The sequence below is a fragment of the Belonocnema kinseyi genome, chromosome 4 (assembly GCF_010883055.1).
Source record: "Belonocnema kinseyi isolate 2016_QV_RU_SX_M_011 chromosome 4, B_treatae_v1, whole genome shotgun sequence".
Lineage (NCBI taxonomy): Eukaryota > Metazoa > Arthropoda > Insecta > Hymenoptera > Cynipidae > Belonocnema > Belonocnema kinseyi.
The window spans coordinates 137949122-137975902 of NC_046660.1; the positions used below are offsets into that span (position 1 = coordinate 137949122).

At 34.1% G+C, this 26781-nt stretch overlaps 1 protein-coding gene across 3 annotated transcripts in view; it reads left to right on the top strand.

Moving 5' to 3' along the window:
• The window catches only part of LOC117171173 (exportin-2), a 278471-nt gene that overhangs the window by 45439 nt on the left and 206251 nt on the right, over nt 1-26781 (top strand). For 2 of the 3 annotated variants that reach the window (XM_033358237.1, XM_033358238.1), the window contains exon 2: nt 16267-16412. The exons of the other annotated variant lie outside the window; for it this stretch is intronic. In XM_033358237.1, the coding sequence (XP_033214128.1) occupies nt 16267-16412 (146 nt within the window). The remainder of the gene's footprint in view (nt 1-16266; nt 16413-26781) is intronic. 3 annotated transcript variants of the gene reach the window in all.

Consider the following 26781-nt stretch of genomic DNA (forward strand, 5'->3'; position numbering starts at 1 on the left):
GTCAGGTATATTCTCGATTTCCTGACAATACCCCAAACATAAGTCTCTTACGGCATTTTGTGTGTTCCAATTTCCATTCTTAATAAAAGTCCATTTTGCTAGGAAATTTTTAATTTGAGATAAATAGTGAATATTATCAAAAATGTGTGTTTTATCTGTCATTTTCGGAACTTAAAAAATATTTCTCTTTTATATGATTTTTTTGAAGCTATTTCAGACAGAATTTTTTCCCAATTTTTTCGCCCAATAGTTGCCTTTGTGCAATAAATATTCTTCGGAGGGCAAATGTATTAAGACAGTTTTCATTCGTCATGGAATGAAATAATAAAATGCAAAAAAGAATTGAAATACGTTTTATGGAAAACTGTTAATATGGAGTATTAAAAAATTGTTTTATTAAGAATATCTCGAGAACGCCTAATCTTCCGAAGACGTACTACATAAATTCGGAATCAAGAGATCATTTTGCATAAGAATCATTGAAAATGTTTTGGCGACTCTGATGATCCGACAGGATGGGTATGGTGTATGGATTATATGCCAATTTTTTCTGAAATATTGAATAAAATCCAAATTTGGCCAGAATATCAATTGGTTTTGACTTTTGCAGCGTACTGTTTTTTTTAAACGCCTGAACCCATTTTCAGACACTTACAATGAGTGAAACAACCATATCAATTCGAATTCAATTTGAAGAACTTGAGACTAAAAGTTGTTTGATATTTAATTAATTAAAGTTATTAAATAATTTTTTATTAGCAAATGTGCTCCTGGACTGTTTTCTACGCAGAAGGTTGGTTCTTTTAACATAATAAAGTGTTAGTAATTCATTTAGAAACTTTCAAGGATATTTCCAATGGGCCTCTAGTCTGAGAACCAGGGGAGTGCTGTCGCTAGTGATGCCGTCGAGTTATATTTCTCGATATCTACACGATCTCAGACTCCGGTATCGGGTTTGGATCGTGTCGGTTTTAGCTTGACTTGACTTTTAATCGGGGAGTCGATATGTCGGCTAGGGATGGGGTCGGATTTTCAATACTCCTTCGACAAAAAGTTCTCTTCTCATTTGAACCGAGCGGAGAGGGAAATTAGTCAATGGGTTGACGTCACTCGTTCACCCCTGACTCCTCCGCCGCCTAGTTCAACCGGTTATGGCTTGAGTGAAAATGCTGAAATATATTTTCCCCATATATATTGGAAGATTTGTACTCAATTGTTGTGAATAGATTGAATTCTACTGATTCTTCAGAATTTTAGAGTTTATATTTTTGGTAAAATAGTTTAACTAAAGAAGAAAAATGTTGACAAACAGATGATTTTGTTGGAAGACTCTTGAATTTTCAACCAAGTAAGATGAATTTTCTACCACAACTAATAAATTTGCAATACAAAAGACTAATTTTTAACAAAATAGTGAAATTGTTTACTAATTATTAGTTGCATTTACAAACCAAATATGTACGATAAATTCTCAATAAAAACTTCAATAGTTGAATTTTCAATAACAAATGGAATTGTTAAATTTTTACTTAAAAGTAAAACAAAACAAAATAAATTATTCAGCAAAATAGTTAAGCCTCTCAACCAATCAATTGAAATTTTAACCTAGTATTATAAAATTTAATCAAGTACTTTAATTTTCTACATAAAAACTTAAGAAGACTCATTCTTCACCTAGTACATGAATTTTTAGACAAAGAGGTAAATTTTCAAATCAAGTAGATAAATTTCCTAACAGAATTGAAACAGTTGCATTTCCAATTAAAAAATTAAATTTCTACTTCAAAAAGAACGAACTTAAAAAAAGGTTGCATTTTTAATTCAAGAAATTTGAATTTTCAACCAAGACACTTCGCTTTACACCAAAAACAAAAAATTTCAGAAAAGATATGAATTATCAAAAATAAAGTTAAATTCGTAACGAATGTTTATTCGAAAATCAAAAAGTTCAATATGTTGTTAAGAACGTTATTATTTAATCAAAAACACAAATCATGAAGAGAATAGTTTCTATTTTCAAACAGAAAAATAAATTTTCATTCAATTATGTTGTTAAATTTTAAACTGAAATAGATAACTTTGCAACTAAAAACCTGTAGTTAACTTTTCATTTGAAAAAATGAATGATCAAATAATAAAACGTAATTTCAAGTATATAGTCAAATTTTAAAACAAAGAATTCAATTTCCAAACCAATGTAGTTGAAATTTCAAATGAAGAAACTAATTTTTGCCTTCAATGATGACTCTTTATCGTGAATACTTGAATGTTCAGTTATAAAAGACATTCCTACCTCAAATAAACGGTTTTTCAACAAAATAAATTTTTTTATCAATATTAATATTATGTATAAGAATTATTTTTGAGAGAATAATTAATTAATTATCGTTCTCTTATATTCGTTTTCTACAAAAAATGAATTTTTATCAACAAATGATACTTTAATTCCCAGGAAAAAAATATTTCTGATTGAAACAGCAAATTTTCAAATAAAGGGATAAATGTTCAACTGAAATGATGAAGCTTCAACTAAAGTGATGAATATTTAACTGGACTACATGCATTTTTAAACGAAAAGATGCATTTTTAACAAGAAACTTGAACTTTTAATAAAGGAGTTTTATTTTAACCAAAGAGTCATCTTTTTGGTTGGTAAAGAACTACGAAAAGAGAAATTTGCAGACAAGAAGATCAACTTTCAAAGAAGAATAACTTTCTACCAAGAAATACTATTTTTCAACAAAGAGCATGATTTTTTAACGAAACAGTTGAATTTTAAATTGAAAAAGATCGATTTCAACCAAAAACGGAACGGTTTAATTTTTAGTTTAAATAATTACTTTTCAACTAAACTGACAAATTTCTAACTAAAATAAAGAATCATAAAGTAAAAGATTAATTTTTTACCAAAAAATGAAGATTTCTCAACAAATTACATGAATTATCAACTAAACACACAGTTGAATTTTTAATTTAAATTGTCAATTTTCAACATAACAGTTAAATTTCAAACTAAAAACATCAGCTATCCACAAAAAATGGAATAGTTTTATTTTCAACTAAAATTATAAATATTTAACAGGAATGCTTAAATATTTAACCCAAAATACGAATTTAAAATAAAATCATGAATACTCAACCTGAATATGTACTTAAATTTGGTTTATATATTTTGTTCGTACAATTAACAAATGTTAATGCGTAACTAAATTTTTTAATATGATTTGAGCAAGATCAGATGAAAAAACGATTTATTTTTGCTTGAAAACGCACAAAATGTGCATTTTTAAATATAATTTCTTCGTAAAATTAACAAATGTTAATGCATAACTGAATTTGTGAATATGATTTGGGCAAGTTCGGATAAAAAAAAAGAGTTATTATTGCTGGAAAACGCCGAAAATTTGCATTTGTTTATATCATTTGTTCATAAAATTAACAAATGGTAATACATGACAAAATTGTTTTAGAATATATAATTGCAATAAAATTAGATGAAAAATCGGTTTCATTCTGCTTCAAACTCCTAAAATGTGTGTAATTTTTACAGAAAATATAATCGGTGATATCATTACAATAAGAGTAGAAGAAAAGAAGATTTTTTGCTGCTTATTAATTTCTGTGGTGTACATTTTTTTTGTAGAATTTGTTTACAGAAGTAATTAATAACATTTAATTCTAAATTTTGATGGTCACGTATAATACAAACAATAAAAGCAAGCAATTTTAAACCAGGACTATACTTTAACAAAAGATATTCTTAATGTAGATTATTTGTTATCAAAATCTGCTAATGACAGTTACCTTTGCAAGCTAACATTTTTTTTCTAATAACGCTTTGAATTAAATTAAAGTGATCTGAAATATAAAAACAATTTTTTCTGCGAAAATAAAACATGAAAGGCAAAAATTCGACACTTCGCTATTTGCATTAAGATAAAAATTAAATAAAAAAATTAATTCACTCCCAATTGTTTCTAGAAAATTTAGTCCTAAATTTTACAATAAAAACTAATCCAAAATCGGTGCATTATTGCGTTCTATATATAATTTTCAACCTTGTTTTTCATTTCACCCTACTGTGAACCGCTAGTCGCTACGTCACAGACACACATCTGGCGAAGGAGTATCGACAAGCCGACAAGATCCCTAGCCAATATATCGAATTCCCGAGCCAAAGCGGAGCCGAGAGAAAACCGAACACGGGAATCGGAAACACGATCCCGAACCGAGACAAGACCGACGCGATCCCGACCCGATCACGAGACAGTATCGTACCGAACGGCACCACTAGCTGTCGCTAGGCTCCCCTTCTGCTAACATTAAATCAAACAATCAACTAAGTTCCAAACATTTTTTAGACACTTTATATTGGAATTTACTATTAATTTCTTAATAAAGGCTCATTGTTAACATAAATTAACAGTCGTCGACGAAACAAGTGCTACTTTCGTTATAAACAAGCTTGATTAACAAATTCATTATTTGGCTATTTTTAAGATTTTAACTTTGTTCTCTAAACTTATTCAACTCTTAATAACTAATTTGTAATCGTTTCTCAGACACTTGGATAACGATCAATTATTTGTCTCGTTATTAGAAATGCCATCAACGAATTCATCTCGTCTAATGTAATGGCCAGTAAATATTATAAGAAAAATGGAATTTTAGTTTTTAAATGCATGAGCCAAGATAAACTGTTTGTTAATATTCTTAGTAACAACATACACGCCTAATCGTTAACCTAGCTAAAGAAATTTGTCGATTACTGGTCATATAATTTTCTACAGAAACGAGAAATAATCTGTCACAGCCCGAATTTGAATCGGGTACGCGACTATTCACGAGTGGAGCGTTAACCAATTACACCACTTAGCCCACAGCAGAAAAGTTCTTATTTCGCCTATATCCACAGGATGACGTGGGATTGGATCTTTGTACAGTATGCATTTTTAGTGATTAATTCTAATCTGAATAAGTTCACCGAATCCGCATATAATTTAGAGTATTAATGTTATTTCTACGAATAGGATAATTAATTAATTTCTGATGTTACTTTTGCCAATTACTGCTCGCATAAGTGTCTGGAGAAACAAGAAAAAATTTACCACGTTGGCGTAATTCGCTCCACTCGTGAATAGTGGCTTTCACCGGTTCCACTCCGGGCTGTTACACATTTTCTTCTTGTTTCTTTAGAAAATTATTTGACCAGTAACCAGCAAAATCTAACATCAGAGATTAATTAATTCATTACCCTGGTCGACGAAATAACATTAGTACTCTAAATCATATGCGGATTCGTTGAACTTACTCAGATTATAATTAATCACTACAAATGCACGGGTTATAAAGGTGCAGATCCGCGTCAACATATGGATATAGGAGAAACGAGAAACTTTTTGCCGTAGCCTCGGTGGCTTAATAATTATTTGACCAGTAATCGACAAATGTCATCATTAGAAATTAATGCATTTGTTTATTAAGTTTTTTAAATCAATCAACCCATTTTTTGTTTATAAATGCATAAGATGATACAAATTCTAAATACCTAAAAGTCTACCGTATATTGCATTGTGGTAAAAAATTAGATTTTTAAATTATTCAAATCATTTTTATTTAAACAATTGGTTTCAATATGCGAGATACGGAAACTAATAGCGATCTTCGATGCTTGTTTCGTCGTCCGGGCATTCTAACTTCACGGGTCATTCGACTGAGTAAAAACCTGAAGTTCCCCTGGTAATTCACAGTGCAACCGCGGTGTCGCTGTTCGTCCGACGCTTGTAGTAGCCGGACGCCATACCCACTTCCATCGGATTCGCGAGTGCCATGCAATATTCTTAATGATTCTTCTTCAGAATGATCTCTATACTCGAAATATAAGCGATTACTTAAATTTTTAATGTGAGTCAAGTATTATAGTACCGTACTATATTTAAAAAAAAGGCTTTTGCATTGCCGTAGAGGAAAATAAGAGGAACAAAACTTCATCTGACACTTATTTGAGAGCTACACTTTTTGCAAAAAAGCGCAAATAGGTAAAATTATTCTCCTGCGTATGCTAAATAATATTGTTTTATTTTTAAAAGTTTTTGATAGTATTTGGAGAAAAATTGGTATATTGTTTCTTTAAAGCTCTCTGAAAATTGTGATATGATTTGAAATCAAAATTGATTAAAATCCGCATAGTTAGAGGCAATGAAAAGATCTTATATAAAATCGTATCTAAATTTATTTCTTCTCGTCCAACGAGGTTGGGATAAGGTTCTAATAATTTCAAAAGTGGTCGTGTTCATCGTAGCACAGCTATCCTATTGTAACTATGGACAGTCGCAGTTATATATGATTTTATATAAGAACTTTTCATTAAATCTACAGGTGCAGAATCTGTGTGAAGTTGAAAAGACTGATTAAACAGAGCTGCATAATCATATAACATTGATATATAGTTCATAGTTTGTCATAAGGGCAGTGGTGGGATGTCACCGGGAGTGGGTGCTAATCTCAAACAGTACACGCACTTCTGACGAAATCCCGGTCACTTTTCAGTTGTAACCACGTCTCATCACCGTGAGATACGTGATGGCAGTCTGCGATGGATTAATGCGACGATCCGGCTAATGCCTCATGCACCCTGAGGACACGGAGTGACCCAAGGACGACCGCTTTCTTAATTTCCCCCGCAAGTATTTTAGCATTTAGTTGACACTCAGGGACACTTTATAGACTAGTAAGCCGTTAAAGGTTTGCAAGTCTAGAGATGAGAAGTGGCCGTCATCTGACCAATGTCATGTAATTTGACCGTCAACTGACGGTCAGAATGAAATCGGTGAAATTTTTTTTTTTTAATTGTCGGCGTCAACTTCGGTCACTTCGCATCCCTACGCATCTCCAAGAGCACCGATAATCATGACGACTAGCTCAATAGAATTTTCTTGGTATAACAGTTATTTCCTATCAGTTCCTATCGGCTTGTGTCGAAAATTGGATAACGGACAATTTTCATTTCACGTAGTCAGGGAGAACTATGTCAAGCCCCGAGTGGGCAACAGACACATTTGTCAAGGATATGAAGTTCCAGTATATGCGGCACTTGTCATTTTCGAAAATTGACTCTATTTTTCAAGGCTCGTTTGACGGAGCGGTGTTAGAGCTAATGCCGTAAGAGTGAAAGAAATGGCAATAAATCACTTTTAGTGACGCATTTTTCCTTTGAATGTACGTTTCTCTCGCATGAGTTAGACAACTAGATAGTATATCCTGTAGATCATGCCTCACCAGAAAGCAGCCAATGACTGTATTGGCTGCCAGTGGCAGCCAAGAGACTAGGTCAAATTGGCCCTAATACATCTTCTCGTTTGACTGGTTTCTAACCCATCACGGTCACTATAGAGTAGAGTTTATACTCTTCAAAATAAAGTAAAAGGGATTTTGGCGGCCGTAATTTTTCTTTATTCTTTCTGAATTTTGATTCAAAACTCTCCAATTTTTTCCACCTTTTTAAAGCTTTAATTTGAGGTTTAATTTGCAGACAAATTTGATTCATTTTGTAAATTTAAAATGAAATTGGAAATGAATTGTATTGTAAATTCGAGTACAAAAGTTCAGACCTCCTGGCGTGAATGACGGCGAGACATAATTTATCGTGACCGTAACCCTTCGCTCGATTCCTGGAAAACGAAGAAAAAAGGACGGAAAAACATGGTGGCAGTTATACACTTGTCGTGGCAGCCAGCACCTGCTTGAAGTGGCGAGCCCGGCTCTAGATGCTCGGGGTGTGCATGACATACTCTGCAGCCTGTGGCGGGAATATCTTGAATATCCGGATGATCTGCGGATAATCAACGTTAGCTCATCGACATCGGCATCAAATGAACCTTTACATTTATGTGGTAGATGCCGTGCGTCCACTTATCAGGAATCTGTTCGCGGAAGTTTTTCTCCTGTGCTTTCTTGATCCCGGCCCTTAGGATTGAGTACTCTAGGTGGGCAATATTTAAAGCATTTTTCTCACCCTTGAGATTGAAGCCGGGACCAAGTGTTTAAGCAGCCTCCTCCGCTGCTTTCTACGGAAACGCTCCTTTGTCAACTTGTTCGTGCTTTCTGACAATTTTAAATAGAGGTTAGCGTCCACTTGTGTCTATGTGCTGTGCGCAGAAGGATCCAGTAGTGAAGACATTCGAGATTCAGTATTCTGCGACCATCTTGGGGCTGTGAATGAATAGAGACTACCGGGACAACAGGCATGTTCGTTGCAGATACTTTGTTCCTCGCTGGCAATTCGGAAGAGCAAATCTGCCGGATGCGACATCTGTATCTGCTTCGGAGAGTATCCTTTATCAATCTTACGTCCTGAATGCGGCTCTGTGGCAGGCCTAGGTATTTTCAGGTCTCTCCAACGCCATAGTGGGGCGAAAACCCGAAATCGTGGCAGAAAACCCAAAAACTAAAATGTCACCAACAGTTATTTGAAGGTTCAGGTCAGATACAGGGATATTTGAGGAGACCGAATTCGCAAGTAGGAGCGCCCAGACATTTCCACCTGCGTGTATGCTGCAGTTCTAAAGTGGGCGCTCGACAGGTAGGAGGTCATAGGCAGCAAGGCCGAGAAATAGTATTGTGTTTAGAAGCCTGCAATAAGTGTCAGAGTCAAGGAAATTGAAATCTTTGAAATGGAGTCTTCAGGTGCAGGTAAGTGGGTCATTTAGAACTTTATAAATTATTGTATTCATTGAACCTACGTAAATTAGTGTATAATATTTTTTACAAAAATCCGGAAAATCGCATTGGTAAATTCTCCAAGAAAATATAAAAGTTTATGAATCCATCACAATTCAGTCATGAAATTCATCTCAGTTGTTAGTCTACATATATATCTAACAATATAAACAAGATCGAGCTGCAGCAGTATGCGGGTGTTCATTTCGTGATTGTTTAAACAAAATGATGGTTCTATCAAGAGTAAAAAATTAACATTTTTGCACCGAACAAAATTTTTCCATATTCTTCAGCTGATTTTAGATTCAAAAGCGCCTATGACGTTTTCCTCTATCTAGCATACTTTTTGAGTTAAAAATGGTTAAATATCTGAAAAATGCAAAAATGATGATATTTAACGCTCTAACACATAATGAAAAAATATTATATTTTGCACATTATGGGTTGTCATGTATTCTTTAAAATGTCATTAACAATATACAATAAAGGTGTTTCGCGTTTTTTTATTGAAAATTGTTGTTTATTAGGTGGCAGCGAAGCGCGCGTTCCGTGCTCTTGTCTGGCGCCCGCTTCGTATTGTCATCTTTTTCACACATACGCACAGCCCACTAGGTTACATTAAGATAATTCAGGTGAGGGAAACTGTCAAATTTTTTTCGCGATACCGTAATTCACATTTATAAGAATGCATGAGAACTCATAGAATCGAAAAAATATTACTTTTTCATTAACTTTGACAATGTTAAAAAACCATAGTTTTGAATTTTTCAGATATTCAAAACTAAATGAATCAGGAACAATGTTGGATGAATAAAAATTTAAGATGACTTTCAGTTCTTCCATTTGCGAGTTCTAACGAATTCAATTTTTAGTTACAGAATCTGCAAGTGTCGCAAAAGTACCTAGCTTGTCGCGGAGGGAGATTTTTTATTGGAGGCGAGGCAAGTTAAACGAGTGTGTGACGGTCCTCTATGAGGAAATTGAAGCTGTGATGACTGCACGATTGGGGTTTACTTTTGAATTGCCGGAAATTTGTAAGCAAAGTTTGCGTTCGACAGATTGTTTCGACAGATTCAATTACGAAAATCCAAACGATAGTATGGAAGAACCCTCATGCATCATCTCCTTATTATTGCAGACCCACAAGAATGCAATATTTGAAAGAAACGATTGCAACTACGAAGGAGGAAATCGCGTACATTCGAGAGAAGGCTGCAAATCTAATTGCCTTTGAAACAGTCATTGACGAAAAAAATATAAGTGTTTTGTACAATCTTGCATTAACAATGGTAGATGGTAAAGTATGCAACGCAATCTCAGATACTTCATCTGCTCAGCGTTGCCATTTATGCAACAAAAAGATATCAAATTTCAACAAGATCGATGAAATTCTAGTAGCAAATGTAATTGAAGACAACTTGGAATATGGAATGTGGTCGCTTCATATCTGGATTCGATGTTTTGAGAGTCTTCTACACATATAAGTTGGGCGTGAAGAAACAGGGTCACATTCGAGATGATAAGAAAGAGAATGAACGCAAGAAGAAAGTTCAACAAGATTTTTGTTTACGACTGGGCTTGATCGTCGACAGACCAAAACAGGGGGCAGGAAGTTCTAATAATGGGAACACTGCTCGAACTTTTTTCCGGGATGGAGAAGTTTCAGCTTATATAACTGGGTTAGATAACCACCTGATTCGCCGGTTATACGTCATCTTACAAACCATTTCCAGTGGATATGAAATTGAACCTAAATTCAAATGATACGCAATGGACACAGCTCAACTGTATGTGGAATTGTATGCGTGCACTAAATATATAAGACAATACTGAGAAAACTTTGCACGAAAGGATAAACGTGTACACAATCTAAAAGACGTTTTTCAGCGAATGCTTCTTGCATCCGATCCATATATTTCGCGTCTACGGAAATTACCAGGAAAAAAGTTACATTCATTTTCACCAGATGCTCTTAGATTATTCAAACAACCAAACATCGACGGCTCCGACAACACCTCTTGGCAGTCACTTGATTTAACTGCAGCGTCTGACAGCGAGACAGATTCTTCGTCAACAAGCGACTAAGAGTTATAACTTCGAATAGTATTTTTCTCGGTTTTATTGTATCATATAATATTACATTGATGATTTGCCTATATCTTATGTGAGTATATGTATATATACATATATATATACATATACATATATGTGTATGTATTTATATGTATGAATTTAAATGCAACTATAGTCAATATCTTGTAATTGTGTATTATAATAACTTTTACTGTAGCCTGTCTATCGTTAAGATACTTGAATTTTACATACTCACTACTGTCCATTTATTGTATAATTATCATTGCACAGTTAATATGTTTATACTATAAGCATGTCATTCGTGTCAAATTACATACTTTTTATGTTGTCACACCAATTCTGTCACGCAATGATTAATAAATAATCAATTTATTAAATTAATGAATAATTATATCTAAAAAACCGTCATATTCGTGATATAAGCTTTTTTCGTTTTTTTGGGGGGTTCTGATCCGCCAGAATTGATCAACGATTTTGTTTCTTTTGAAAATGACTACTAATTCGTAATCAGCGGCCTTGAAAACCCCAGAATATGGAATTTCGCGTAAATTACAGTTTTTTCGGTATTTGGTCTGCCATATTGGATACGCCATTTTCTTTTTTTACAATTCTGACTTCCGATTCTGAATCAGCGACCCCGATTACTTCAGTATACTCAATTGCATGTGATTACAACGATTTTTTGAATTATTGCCACGATTTCGGGATTTCGCCCCACTATGCAACGTCAAGGTTTCGTAAGCGTTTCTGTCGATGAGCTCAGGGTCTTCGGGGATGCCATTAAGTTTTTCCTCACTCGAAATAAACGTTGGCGAATTTTATTTCTCGAAAATACCTAGAGCTAGGTGTAGCTGCTCTTCATTTACTGCATAGATAATATGAGGCAAAAGCAGAGAGGGTTGATGGTGTATTGTTTCGTAGCTGTTCTGGTATCGTAGCACTCCAGGAGATTTCGCTGGCCTACCACATTGACTCTGTCTTGATTGCCTAGCCCAAACGTATGATAGTCTGCATTGCTATTCTATCCATTGTCGGGAGCACTGCGCGCTCGATTGTGTTGAACCGCACTTACAACTATGTTTTGTGTTATAATTGATGTTCACACGAGCAGCTAGGAAAAGGGATTCGTCCATCCTTGCAGAGCCCTGAATGCAAGAATAAGGGTGGATCTCTACAGAAAGAATGCGAGGAGAGGTGAGGTAGGGGAGAATTATTAAGACCTTAAAAGGGAACTGTCACGACTGTACCTAAAATATTCGGTTAAAGTAATTGTTCATGTGATCAGTTCTCTCGGAGGTTCGACAGTATCCATGGTTCGTAATCTTAAATCCATTCCCGCGTGCCAAAAATATGCTAAGGTACCTGCGGATGGATGCAGAAAGCTGTCATTCTTAAATCGTCCGTATCCTCAAGGCACGAGGGGTTTGCCGGCCTGTCGTTGTAATTTCGTCTCGCTCTGTGGCCACGCATCTGACGGTTGTGAGCGATTGCCATAGGTGTGATACCGCAGTTCTACCAAGAGCCAGTGTCATTTTCATACATGGCTGTTACTCCCAGTGAGACCCTGCAGTGGGTTTCAACTTATTTTTGTAATTATTTATTTTTTCATTTTACATGTATATCTTTTCAAACTTTTACATTTCGTTTCCCCGTTCCACACTACATACTAAAATACAATCTGTGAGTAGAAATGAAAATATTATGCTAATAATATTGTTGCTAATAATATGCTTATGTTAATAGAGCTTCCGTTCCCTTAGCATTACTAGAACAGTGTCGCATCTTTCTTACGTTCCTCATAATACATTAGCATTATCTTTTAAGAAAAACATCACTAGCTGTAGAATCACACAATTATATGGGACGCCTATCACACAATTATTTCCGACACCTAGTCCAGCAGTGAAGGAGTCTGATATTTTCATCTTGAGGTGGCCCCAGCTCATAAGCCTTTTTTCGCCAGCTTCTAGTGACTGGAATAATAGATTGATCTTGTAAGACAAAAATAGATATTAAACTGGGTATTCACGAAGCCGGTACAGTAAGCGATCGAACCAGTTCAGAGGTTGATACTCCTTTAGATCATGTTTAAGATAATTTGTTTCTCCCCCCTCCCCTCCTATTTTTCTGTTATCCCTCTTCCCTTATCCTCATCAGTTTCTTCCACTCCCTCACATAGTTACAGAGTTCTGACATGGCTTCCCTGCCAAGATTTTCGAGATGGACTCCTCACACCTGAGATGACTCCACCTTTCCCAATGATCTCTTAAAGCTACTTTCGTTGCATCACAGTTCAAAATATGTATATAGGCTTTCTTTCCCGCCTTCTTCTCTCCACAAATAATTAGGTTACTTGTAGTGACTTGCACCCCTATTTTGATTATCTTCTCCTGCATTCTTTCCATTTCATCCTTTCTATTCAGTCTCTAAATTTTCACTCCATAGGTTGCTCCAGATTTCCCTAGCGTATTTAAAACGTAGAGTCTACCTTCCCTGACATTTTTGTCTAATATGATTACCATCAGTGTTTCTCGAAGAAAACCAGAATCCTAAGGATTTAAAGCTATTGACTACCTCAATTTCTTTACCGTAAATCATCCACTTCTCCATGTTCTTTCTCTTACCCCCTCCCCTCCCCTGAATATAACTGTTTACATTTTATCTACGTTAATCTTCAGTTTGTTTTTAAACTATATTTCTCCTATCCTGAGCATACTGCTTAGTTATTTTCCATCATTCGAAACAATCACTATATCATCGGCGTATTTTAAGGAGCACATTTTCTCATTTCCTGTTACCCCCCTCATCCTTGGCTTCCCATTTTGCGTCGATATCGTCAAAGAATATTTTAAAAAGGTCCTGGGCTGGGGGGGGGGCAAGCTTGTCTTACCCCCTTCCTGTTGCGAACCTGCCTATGATTCCCTCTCCCGTAATTATCTCATTCTCTGTGTTCTTATAAAAGGCTGCTTTCTGATCAATGAAGGCTGCATAAAGCTTTCCTGTCTTGTGTTTAATTATATTGCCCGCGAAAACAGTGCCATTCCCCTATAATTTTGACATCATTTTCGTCCCCTCCCTTGTGAATGAGGAAAATTTGTGCAGTTTTCCAGCCTTCCCTCAGCGTCCCATTTTCGCATCCTTTATGAATTAGTATCCATAACTTTTTTTCCACACGTCTGGAAGATTTTTTATGAATTATATATAATTATATATATATATGAATTAATAGCCACTCAATCCTCCCTAGCTGCTTTCCCGTTTTTAATATTTTTAACTGTCACTAGAAATTCTCGATATTCAATGTTCTTATCCAGTACGTCTATTTCCACCCATTCTTCAATTTTTTTCCCATGCTCTATGATCTCTTTCTACTTCGGTTCCTCCCAATAATTTTCCCATGTGCTACAGCCAGTCATCACTTGGGACATTTCTCCCCGTCCTTTTCTGTTTGCTTCTACATGTATTTACACCTTTCCAGAATTACTCTATATCCCTGCTCTCTCTAATTTTCTTCCTTTTTTCCTAAGATATTTCTCTCCATTTTTTTTAAATTATGTTTCTCGTTTTCGTCATTTCTCTTTTGAACTCCATTTTCTTATCCTCTCCCATTTTTTAGCAAAATTTTTAATAAGTTGAATGTATACCTCTAGAGACCTCTGTATATTATATTCTTCCCATAACCAGTCATACTCATTTGACTTCGAGCCTCCCATTTTTTTATCATCCCTAATTCCCTGACTGCTTCTTTAATGATTTCTTTTAATTTCCTCCATCTTAAGTCTTAGTCAATCACCTTTTCTACTTCCACCCACCTTTCCGCCATCATTCCTTCATAAGCTATTGTTTTCTCTCTGTCCCATAATAACTTTCCCCTAATTTCTCCCTTCCCGCGTTCCGAACGGGTTCCTCCTCTCACTGGTTTGCCCCCATCTAAAGTTTTTCCAATTTCTCCCCGGGGTCCCTTAATTGAAAATCCCACTTCCAGGCGGGCAGGGGAAATCGTGGGCCAAATGTTGATTTTACTCAGGACATACACTTTCCCCTCGTGTAAGACTAGATCACTTACCGAACCACCCCCTATCCCCTGTGTCCCACGTAATGGTGCTCCCCTCCTAATATCGCAATATTCCAATCGGTGACATTGATGAAAGCAGTGCCCTCACCTTCGTACAATAATCAGCTAATATTATTAATATTTACATTATTTGTCTCGCTGCCCTGTTACCTGTACCCGCTCGCGTTCTTCTTCCACGAGCATCCATTTTCTCTAGTGTCGTTGACTCCTATCTTTACTGGTATCAGTTTCCGTCAACTCAGATCTTTTGCAGAAAGTGCTTCACCTGCACTTCCTTGACTTGTCGCCTCGGTTGCCAGGGCATTTAACGATTCATTTACGCTCTTCTGCCTACAAGTGAAATCATTTATCACCACGATCGATGCTCTTTTTAGATATTCTAATGAAAAGTTAATTAATCACTTATATATCGAGAACGCCATAAATCACAAAGGGGCATCACGCAGATTATCAATAACGAAATTATTCTGTACACGCATAAATATAATATATAGTATAATATTGCTTGACACCCGCGAATACGACGGAAGGGGGTATGGTTTTGTATGTATAGACTTTTATGTGACGAGAGCAAACCAATTCGACGAAACGATCCTTGCTAGTGAACCCCTCAATCGCCTGCGTCGCGAGTGGTGTACCGCCGCCTTATTCCAGACTTCCCCATCACCCCCGTCTTGATGACCTTTTCCAGAACTTGACCACCCATCTTGCTCGCTACACCCATCAGCGTTTGATTAACCTCTAGGTACAAGACACCCCCTCTCCAGCTGCATCTTAAACTCTAAACTTGTAATATCCACATCTATAGAATAAGACACGAACTCTCAATTTAAATAGTGTTAGGAATTAACCTTCCACTTAATTTTGAAATGAATTTGCTATCCCTATTGGAAATTATTTCCCCCCTCCCATTTATTTAAATACTTTTCAATCAGCCTTAGTCTACAGTCTAACGTCGATAGTAAGAGTATATATTTTTAACTATGTTTTTTTGTATACATTTATGCATAAGATAATAAAATTGTTATTGACAATATTAATTGTTGATCGTTATCTAAATATACTTTAAAGATTAGAGATTAGTTACTTAAATTTTATTATGTTCAAAGAACCAAATTTGTACATTGGGAGTTAGCCGAATAGTGAATTCGTTAGTTTAGTTTGTTTAAAAAATCATGAATTGTTATATAAGATTCTAGTTTTGTCAATTTTACTTTTGATGCTATGAGCGTTTTCGTGAAGTAAGGTAAAAGTTAACAATTTCTGTTTTTATTTTAGAGTTATATTTTGAGCTTTGCACGCATACACACGCATGTACACATATCCATACTGGTATATTTATATTAAATTTTCAAGTGGCAAATAATTACTTGTTTCAGCTGAAAAATTCTTGGAATCTGTTGAAGTGAATCAGAATTATCCTATACTTTTGCTGCATTTAGTGGATAAGTCAGATATTGATATGACAATAAGAACAGCTGGCTCGGTTGCTTTTAAAAATTATATCAAGCGGAATTGGAAGGTGGTAAGTATTTATAAGTTTATAATAGTGCTTCATTAATAAGAATATGTATTCTAAAACTATTTGAATTCATTATTCGCACATCAAGACACCTGATATTGATATTTTTAATTGTCGCAGCTTGTACTTGTTAGTCCGGGAGCTGGTGAATTTTTTCGTATAAAACTTACGTAAATTCTATTTGCCCCCCCCCCCCCCTCCAGTTTCAGTATTTTTTTGTAATTGTATTTGTCAAAAAATCCATGACTTGTACGATTTTTTACTGTCAGGCTGTTGGAGGACCAGTTATTTTTACTGAATAACAGTCGGAAATCCACTTGCTAAACCTTTTGCTACTTTTTTTGTAGAGATGGGTACATGATGTTCTTCCGTCTGGTTGTTTGAAGACTAGTTATTTTCGCTGAAAAACACACGAAGTTCCACTCGCCAGACTTGGACGCTTGCTATTATCCTGTATTGAATTGTAGGTACAGTAACCGTCAGCTGATCTGCGATCAAAGTGAAAGGCTTCGCTTAACGTATAAGGCGCGATTATGTGCCTTTTAGATGTTTGTTTTTCATTAGAAGCTTCGTAGAAACGTTACCCATAATACAATTGTCGGTTTAAATAAGGAACGTTCATATGCTGGCCAAGTAAAAATATGTTGGTATACAGTTGCAGTTCATCTATAGTCCAAAATGTTCGAAAGTATCCAGATTTTAAATAACGTTTTTTCTTAATCAAATCTTATGAAATTTCGGAAAGACTTGTATGTTTGTATATTATATAATAATTTGTTTAAATTTGGATCTTAGCAACAAAGTTGACATTTTCTTAACTTGTTGGAAGCACTATTTTTTAAAAAAGATTTTTAAATTTATCAAAGAAAGTTTAATTTCTGCGCTAAAACTATCTAGAAATAATTTTCAGTGCGTGAGAATAATAAAAATTTTTTTATTATTATGTTATTGAAATCCAGAGTTTTGGTTTAGAATGTGACAAAAAAGTTTTAATAATACTAATTGAAAATAGATGCTCTTTGGCCATTTTTTAAATAATCTCTATAAACAAATTTACGGTATCAATATTTTTGACTCACTTTTTTCAGGAAATCAACTAAGAATTTTTGTATAATAAATTTTGTTAATTTTTTTATTTAAAAACAAAGTTGATATTCTATCTCTTTGATTTTATAGTTTGACCAGTCAAATTGAATTAGATAATTTGATGTTAATGTTTTTGTATACATGTCCTAAAATTAATATTTTTTGAATAATGAGTATTAATTTTATAATTTGTAAAAAAAATGTCTAACTTCGCTGGGATCCGAACCCGGGTCTTTCAGATTTTCGGTCTGATTATATTTTTGGTGTTATGGGTTTGACCAGATAAATTATATTAAATAATTCGATTTTTATGTTTTTGTCTGCATGGTCTAAAATCAGAATTTTTAAAATAATTATTGTTAATTTTATAAGTTGTAAAAAAATGTATCTAGCTCCGTTGTGATCCAACCCTAGGTCTTTCAGATTTCTTGTTTGATACCGGTCTGATCTTTTTTTTTTCAATTTTTAGTTTTATCAAAGAAGTTCTGGGCTAAAACTAACCAGAAATAATTTCTAGTGGGGTGAGAATAATTTTAATGGATTGTTTTTACGTTATAAGCAAATTAACGAAAAAAGTATTTTTGGGATTGGGAATGTTTTGCTTATTGAAGTCTAGAGTTTTAGTACAAAATGTGAGAGAAGTAAAAGTTGTGTTACCAGTAATTTAGTATAGATGATTGATTAATCCATTTGTCACGGAATCTACTGAGAATTTTTTTGGTGACTTTTATATGATACTTTGTAAATTTACAAGCATATATAATTAATTATTCAAATAATTCTCATGAGCAAATTCAAAGATTAGGCTTTTTTAACAAGTACACTCAGTCATTTGAAGGTCAAATGAAGAAAATATTGCTGAAAAAATCTGAAAAAATTCAGGCTTAGGTTTCTTAGCATGCTGAATCCGAATCCGGTGTCGGTTGACCTTCAATAGTTGAAGATCAAGGTCATTTGCAGGTCAAACCAACAAAATAACCTCAAAAATTTTTGTAAAAATTTATATATATAAGTTTTAAGAGTCGTAGAATGTAAATCCTAGGTCATTTTGACCATATCTAGTATTTTCAAGGTCATTGAAATATGAAAATAACAACCCATATATCGAGTTTGATAGACCTTCATCAATTCACGTACAAGCTCATAATAAGAAATTAACCATCCCTCATCTGCCTTGGTAGCGCTTTTCCATTTCTTTTATGTCTTGATGAAAGCGCTCTCCTTGCTCTTCATTGTAATCGCCACAATTCTTTGGGAATCGATCCAGGTGATTATGCAGGAAGTGCAATTTGTATGACATCAGGCACCCCATTTTTCCAAAGTTCTTAATCATTTCGGCTACTATAACTTTATAATTTTTACTTCTTTTATTTCCTAAAAAGTTTTTTACAACTTCCTTAAAACTGAGCCATGCATCCCTTTGAATTTTTGTCATTGTCGTTGGAAATTTATCATCTTGTAAAGTCTCCTTATTTCTGAACCATCAAAAATCCCTTCTTTCAACTTGGCATCAGATTTATGTTGAAACTTCTTCCTACTCATGATTCGTGTAATGTTTTTCGCGATCTCTACTATCCCAAAGGCACAAGAAACACGGATTCTTTGTAAATCCAGACTGCTGTCCTAGCAGCATACCTGAAACTTTCAAATCACCACATATAAGCCAATTATATGTTTTGTATTGAATGGCCTCTAGAAGTTTTTTAAGACTAGTGAAGGATTCTTTCATTGTCGTAGAGTGTGCGACAGGTACTGCGGTAAATTGATTTGTGTTGTGAAGTATTACAGCTTTTAAGTTTCTTTTTGATGAGTCAATAAAAAGTCTCCAATCATCATCTTTATAAGTATTTGGCTTAAGTTCTTCCATCAGTCCTTTAACATTTGAACAGGACACTAATTTTTCTTCATCAAAGAATTTTTCTTCGAAATACTGCTTAAAACTCTCATTTCTTTTTCTATAAAACGTTACTTTCGTACCTTTTTCTAATAAATTTTTACTTTTTAAATCTGAAGCTAAATGTTCCGCAGCATCTTTAGGTAGTCCCAAATCCCTTACGAGATCATTAAGTTCGGACTGTGTAAATATTTCAGCAATTCTATTGCTTACTCCATCTGGTTTATAAACTTCGTCAGAGCTTTCACTGCTATCTTTTTCATATTCATCTTGATTTTCATCATTGTTCTTAGTGCTTTTGTCATCATCATCATCATCATCATCATCATCATCATCATCATCATCATCATCATCATCATCTTTGGATTCAGTTGATAAATTTTCTATACTATCAACATCAACCTCATCAATCGTTCAAGTTCTCTCAACGGCTTTTTTTACGGATCCTACCTGGGCGTATGTAAGATTATGTAAAATTTTTTTATTATACCCACGAATATCAGTTTTACAGAAATAACAATCATCTTCATTGGATGGCTCATTCCATTCTGTGTTTTTGTTCGGAATAAATGTTCCACAAATGAAGCAAAATGCGTTAACATCTTTCGGGCACACGTGTTTAGAAGATGAGGTTGAAGGTTTGTTTAAATTTTTTATATATTTATATATAAATCCGCTCGACAGGGATCCTGGTCCGATTGCAAGTGAGTCCGCCGTCCTGGAAGTGATAACCCTTTTACCTCTCCAGGGCTAAGTAAAAGGGCTTTTCGCCTTTGACGAGGACAATGTCAACTCGTCGACGAACACACTACGGCATCATCCTAACACCCTGTCGACCCCCTGTAAGGCAGTGCACTTCCACTGGCATCGGTACCCCGACTAGCGTATGAGCGAATCATTCTACACATCCCCTTACGGGGCAGTTGTCATCCTCATACGACTAGTCGAGGCAACAGGTGAACATGTGGACATTTATAAAAAATGTATTTTTTACCATATTAGGGCAAAAAGAAGCCAATTCTTTTTTAAGGATATACCATTCTTATGGGTACAAAGCTTTCTCTTTCAAGAAATCTACAGCAGCTAATATCGATAAGAAAGTACACTGCGTTACTTTCGAGAAATACACAGCAGCTAATGTTGATAAAGATAAATTAATATTTCCAGTTTCTATATAGACGAAAAAGTAAAGATGATTCTAAATTAATTTTCTTTTACATTTTTTCAACAGTACCTCATTGATTTGACCTTCAAATGACCTTGACCTTGAATTCATGAAGGTCAACCGACACCGAATTCGGATTCAGCATGCTCAAAAACCTACATTTGAATTTTTCAGACTTTTTGAGCCTTTTTTCCGAATTCGACCTTCATATGACCTCAGATGACCTTCAGATAACCAGATATGAGCAAATCAACCTTGGATTTGTATTCAAAGACCCTCAAAACCTATATATAAATTATTACACATTTTTTTGAGGTTATTCTGTTTGGTTTGACCTTCAAATGACCTTGATTTTGAACTAATGAAGGTCAACCGACACCGGATTCGGATTCAGCGTGCTAAAAAACCTATGTCTGAATTTTTTCAGATTTTTTCAGCAATATTTTCTTCATTATACTTTCAAATGGCCTTGAAAGCGATCTGATCTGAAAAAACCGACAAACGATTCGGAATCAGCGACCCAAAAACATAAAACCCCAAAGGTCGCCTCCGTGGACTTTGACTTTTTTTTGTGTGCCTGTGTTATTAATTGTTTAACCGATTTTCATACAAAAATTCTGAGTTTGGCTATTTTTCAATGAATAGGCTCAATTTTTGTTACGGAATAAGCTAACAACGTTTATACGTTTACTTTTTAATATAATAATTGTCAAATTCATAAGAATTATCAATTATTGAAACAATTTTCATAAACAAATTGTACAGCTAACTATGTGTGTGAAGTGACGTCAGCCAGGTGGCATGGCGAGTGTAGGCGAGGGCTACGAGTAAAACGCCAGCGAAGCTCGTCGCGCGCATCTTCTACCGATTTTCTACCCTCTCTACGCGACTTCCATGCGACGCTCACGTAGCCTCCCCGTTAAAAGGGCTTGCACTGGCCTAGAACGTCTGTTGTTACAAGCGTCTACGTCGACCAGTTCTGCAAAGCTTTTCTAGACCGCACTTGCGCAATGAATTCGTTTACTTGCTTCTTCCAGCCTTCCAGACAACAGTGAGGTGAAATAAAGAAAGGGGGTTCAAAATAGCTTTCAAAGGAAATTATTAACCAATTTTGTATATTTTTTATTAGATTAACTCAGCAATACATTTTGAAGAGGTTTTTTAGGCTGATTTTTTAATTTTTGTTTTGTTTGAACTTTTATGCTAATGCAAAGAGTAAAAAAAGGTCGATTTTTTCGTTTTGTTTGCTTATATCTTCGTGAAAATTTTTTTTCTATGATCAGTATCGCTAGACTTTATGCACGGGGAAAGTTGAAAGCAAAAGAGAATATATTACATTTTTTAAATTAATGGTTATAAGCATATTAACTTAATAAATAGCCTACATTATGGATTTTTCGTTTTAAAACTTAATTTTTCCGATAATGTTACTTGCTTTTATCGAAAAAATAATACTTCATTATGAGAATTTATCATCCAATTTTTTGTAATATTTTTATAAACAAATTATTTAAACAAATGCCCAGTGTGGACTTTTAAAGACAGAAAGAAATCGTTTTTTTTTCTCTAAATTTCCCTCAAATCATGTTGTCCATGATGTATAATGATAGAAAATTAGCATGCGATATTTTTTGCTAATTTTATAAATAAATTATATAAACAAGTGCCCATTGTGGACGTTTAAAAGTAGGAAGAAATCGTATTTCTCTAAAATCTCATTACATCATTCCACCAGTGATTTGATTCTAATAATTATAATTTAACCAGCTTATTAATATTTATATTATAGAATATACTGAATATTCTACAATATAATATTGGTATGAGTATTAACGTATATTGTCAGGTAAAACTGAATAAAATTAAAATTGTATCAAAGGTAGCCTTTTTTAGTCCATTTTATTAAAGTATAAAGCATTACATAATTTCCTGCAAGAAGGCAAAATTACAGTGAAATTGGTTAACGTCGCAGTTAAAATATAAAATTTAAAGAATTTTTTATCTTTATTTGTAATTAAAATGTCATAAAATCTGTTCATAATATCTGGAATACTATCTGCAATATATTTTTTATAAAATTAACTGAAAATAAAAGCTTTTCAGCAACTGCATGTGACTCTTATCGAGTTTAATTAGAAACTTCATCAAAATTTACAACATTTCATTAAGAAATTTTCATTTACACATTGTCCAAAGACTTAAGGAAATGTCAAAAACGATTTCTTTCTGCCTTTAAATGTCCACATTGGGCGTTTATTTATATAATTTGTTTATCAAATAAATAAAATAATTCGCAGGATAATTTTCCTTATTTGACATCACTAGCTATATGATTTGAGGGAAATTAAGAGAAAAACGCTTTCTTTCTGCCTTTAAATGTCTACACTGGGCATTTATTTACATAATTTGTCTATAAAATTAATAAAATGTATCGCAGGATAATTTTCCATTATTAAACATCACGGACGACAGAATTGAAGGAAAATTAAGAGAAATACGATTTCTTCCTGTCTTTAAATGTCCACACTGGGCATTTGTTTATATAATTTTTTTATAAAAATATTACAAAACATCGGATGATAAATTCTCATAATAAATTTATTATTTTTTCGATAAAAGCAAGTAAGATTATCGGAGAAATTTAGTTTTCAAACGAAAAATCCATAATGTAGACACTTTATTAAGTTAATTTGCTTATAACAATTAACTCAAAAATGTAAAATTTTCTTTTGCTTTGGACGTTCACCGTGCATAAAGTCTACCGATGCTGATCATAGAAAAAAATGTTCACGAATATATAAGCAAGCAAAACGAAAAAATCGACTTTTTGACTCTTTTCATGAACATAAAAGTTCAAACGAAACAAAAATGAAAAAATCAGCCTAAAAAAAACTCTTCAAAATGTAATGCTCAATTAAGCTAAAAAAATCCGAAGTCGGTTAAGAATTGCCTTTTACAAGTTATTTTTAACCTCCTTTTTTATTTCACCTCACTGTTGTCTGGAAGGCTGGAAGAAGCAAGTGAACGAATTCATTGGGCACGTGCGGTCGGAAAAAGCTTTGCAGAACTGATCGACGTAGACGCTTGTTCCGTTGTTTGAGAGCTAGTAACCAGCACCCTCACCAAAAACTCTACAGCTGGAAGACAACCCTAGTTCTCACGAGCAAACCATTGCCGTCTCTCTCGAAATAAATAAACTCTGAACTAAATAATTTTTACATTTTAATTGGTCACTCAAATTTTCCCTCCCTCTCTCCTACGTTTACGGGCCACCTGGCATGTCAGCCCGTCCGTTCCGCTGAAACAGCTGGCATTTCAGTCACCTCACTAACTTCATCATTTTCCGACCGACTAACCAATAGAATTCACTGACAATATCTTTACAGAGGAGAAAGAAGTTGAAATCAAGAAAACGCGCTCAACTACATCATTCCACATCCCTCGCTATCGTTCCTCCAGATCGCTCTTCCACACGCTATCTCTTTCTATCTTATGAGATGGACACAACAAAACAATTATTATTTGTTTAAACAATTTTGATTCACAAATCCAGAGTAAGACAATTTTTCAACGAATAAGCTCAATTTTTTCACAGAATTAATTAACAATATCTTCGCGATGACTGTTTTCTAGTGTGCTTGGCAAATTTCCAAGAATTATTAATTATTAAAACAATTTACATAAACACAATCAGAGTATGGCCATCTTTTAGCGATTGTAATGAATTTGTTGACGGAATCAACAAAGAATTTCTTACTACTTTAAAATACTTTAATTGTTTATTTAACTTTTTTCGCAATTTAGTTTTTTTTTAATAATCTTAACCTATTCCGCCGACACTGCATTTTTTCGAAAATATTTTTTTGTGCTCGGCGAAGGTCTATTATACATATGTAACGCTTGAGGGGGGAGGGGCTTCGAGTAGAACAAATGTGGATCTTAGTCGAGCAGAAAAAAAGACTTTGAACATTTTTATTTCTCGGCGGAAATGGGTTTCAACCGTTACATATATGTGCTACAGACGTCGAAAATGGGTTGAAAGAAAGTTTGAATTTTTGGCTTCAAGGAAGGTCCTTAGTAGAAAAATTGCATTTAATAGTTTCCGAGATATAGGCCCTGACGTGAAGGCAGTCTTAATGCTCGTATTCAGACGCAATCCTTTAGTATTCCACAGACTAATTTGCAAGTGTGCCATTCTTTTAACGCATTCAAGTGTATTTAGAATGACATGAACTGACCTAATAAACAATTTTAAAATATTTGCCGGCGAGTCAGATGAAGTTTAAATAATTAGTTATTTGTTATGAACTAATAAAAAGTGCAAACTACCATACTCTTTACGGAATTAATGTTGATTTTTCTCAGTATGAATGATTCCTTATTATTATAGTTCGTTAGTTTACAATAATTATTGATTGTTCATACACAGTCGTCCAAAAATATCATTTTATGATCAAATTTTTATTTGAATATGTGAATAGGCAATTTTATAACGTTTAGATTCTCTCTTAATTTTCTAAATTTAAGACAATTTCGATTACTAATTTTTTTCCCAATTTTCAACTTATTCTAAAGCCAAAAATTTGAAGAAATAATTTCTATACTTTTTCTTTCTGATTATTACTTGTTTCTGATTTACATCAAAGCGAAAATTTCACAATGTCCTAATGATCTATTTGTCGTGAATCTGCGCAAAACTTGTAAATTTGAAGTCTCATAAGTTTTGTGCCAAGATACAAGCATCGTTCATCAAGAATCTCGAAGACACTCTATGGGTTCGAGTTTTCTTAATCGTATTTGATTTCACGGAAGATGCTACTTAAGTTTTTCAAAATACTATTATCTCTGCCAAAAATTAATTTCTGAATATTTGAAAAAAAATTTTCAGCTTGAAAAGTTTTATTATGTCACAGGAGCAGCATCGCAGCACTTTAAAAATAAATATAACTTCGTTCAACAGATGAGCAGATTCTAAGTTCTCGTGATATATATGAATGGGTTAAAGACAGTTTAAAGGAAGATATTGTACTCTTCAGTTCTAAAAATGATCATTCAGCAATGACATTGGAATTAGCAGATCAGTTCAGTAAGGCTGTCCCAATACCCGGTACTCTCAAGTCTCATGCTCTCTCCCCTAATGACAAGGGACAGCTAAACTTTAAACGATCTTCTTACAAAGACAACAGTGCAATTTTTATTGAACCTAAACGTATCTCGAATAGGAAGAGTATTTCAAAGAAAAGAAAAGTAGTAAGAAAAATGATACTTCTACTAAAGCAACACGTATAACCAGGAAGAATATCAAAGATAATTCGAATGAGAATAGTGAGATGCGTGGGCAATCACAAAAAACAAGCACCTCGAACAGTGAGAGGCGAGGGGACTCACTTAAATTAAGCACCCCGATTATTCTTTTGGCAACTTTAATAATTCCTGCTCTTTCTTTGTACTGGGTAATATGGTCACTTTTTGGGATGTTATAGATGTACCGAATGCAAGCATTAAGCGTACGCTCAAGCTTGGCATGCAGCTCATCAGTAATATCGTCATTTACAACACAGCCGTAGTCAAAGGGAGTACGAGCCTTTTAATCAGGAGGATACGCGTTAAAGTAGGAACTGATTCTTTATTCTTGTTAAGTTTTACAACAATCATTATTTATTTAAACAAATTCCGAGTTTGTATTTTTTAACGAATAAGTTCATTTAAAAAAAAAAGACTTTAATAAGAATATATTTTCGATTAATTTTTTCTATGTTTCTTTGCAAATCTCAAAGAATTTTTAATTATTAATCAATTATTATTACAAGGTATCATTTTTTTCACTTACGAAAAATTATTAAAGAAAAATGATCACTGATCTGTTATTTATCTGGAATGAATATTCATACAAATTTTTTGTGTATACAATTGTAGGAAATTAATATAAAAATATTATAGTGATTATTGTTTCAAATATTGCCTATCATATTAAAACATGTTTCTCGAACTTCTGGATAACGATATCAGGCCTCGAGTGTGCAATGGTGACTGCTATTCGAAAATCTTAGTTCCAGATAATTCGGCACTTCTCGTTCTGGAAAATTTACTCTTATCTCTTTCAGAGTGTTTGACAGGGCAGAATCGCGACCAACGCAATAACAAAGACAAAAACGGTAGCAAAGCACTCTTAGGGACGAATTGTGTATGTGAAGAAACCAGGCGCGGATCCAGGGGGGGGTGCCACA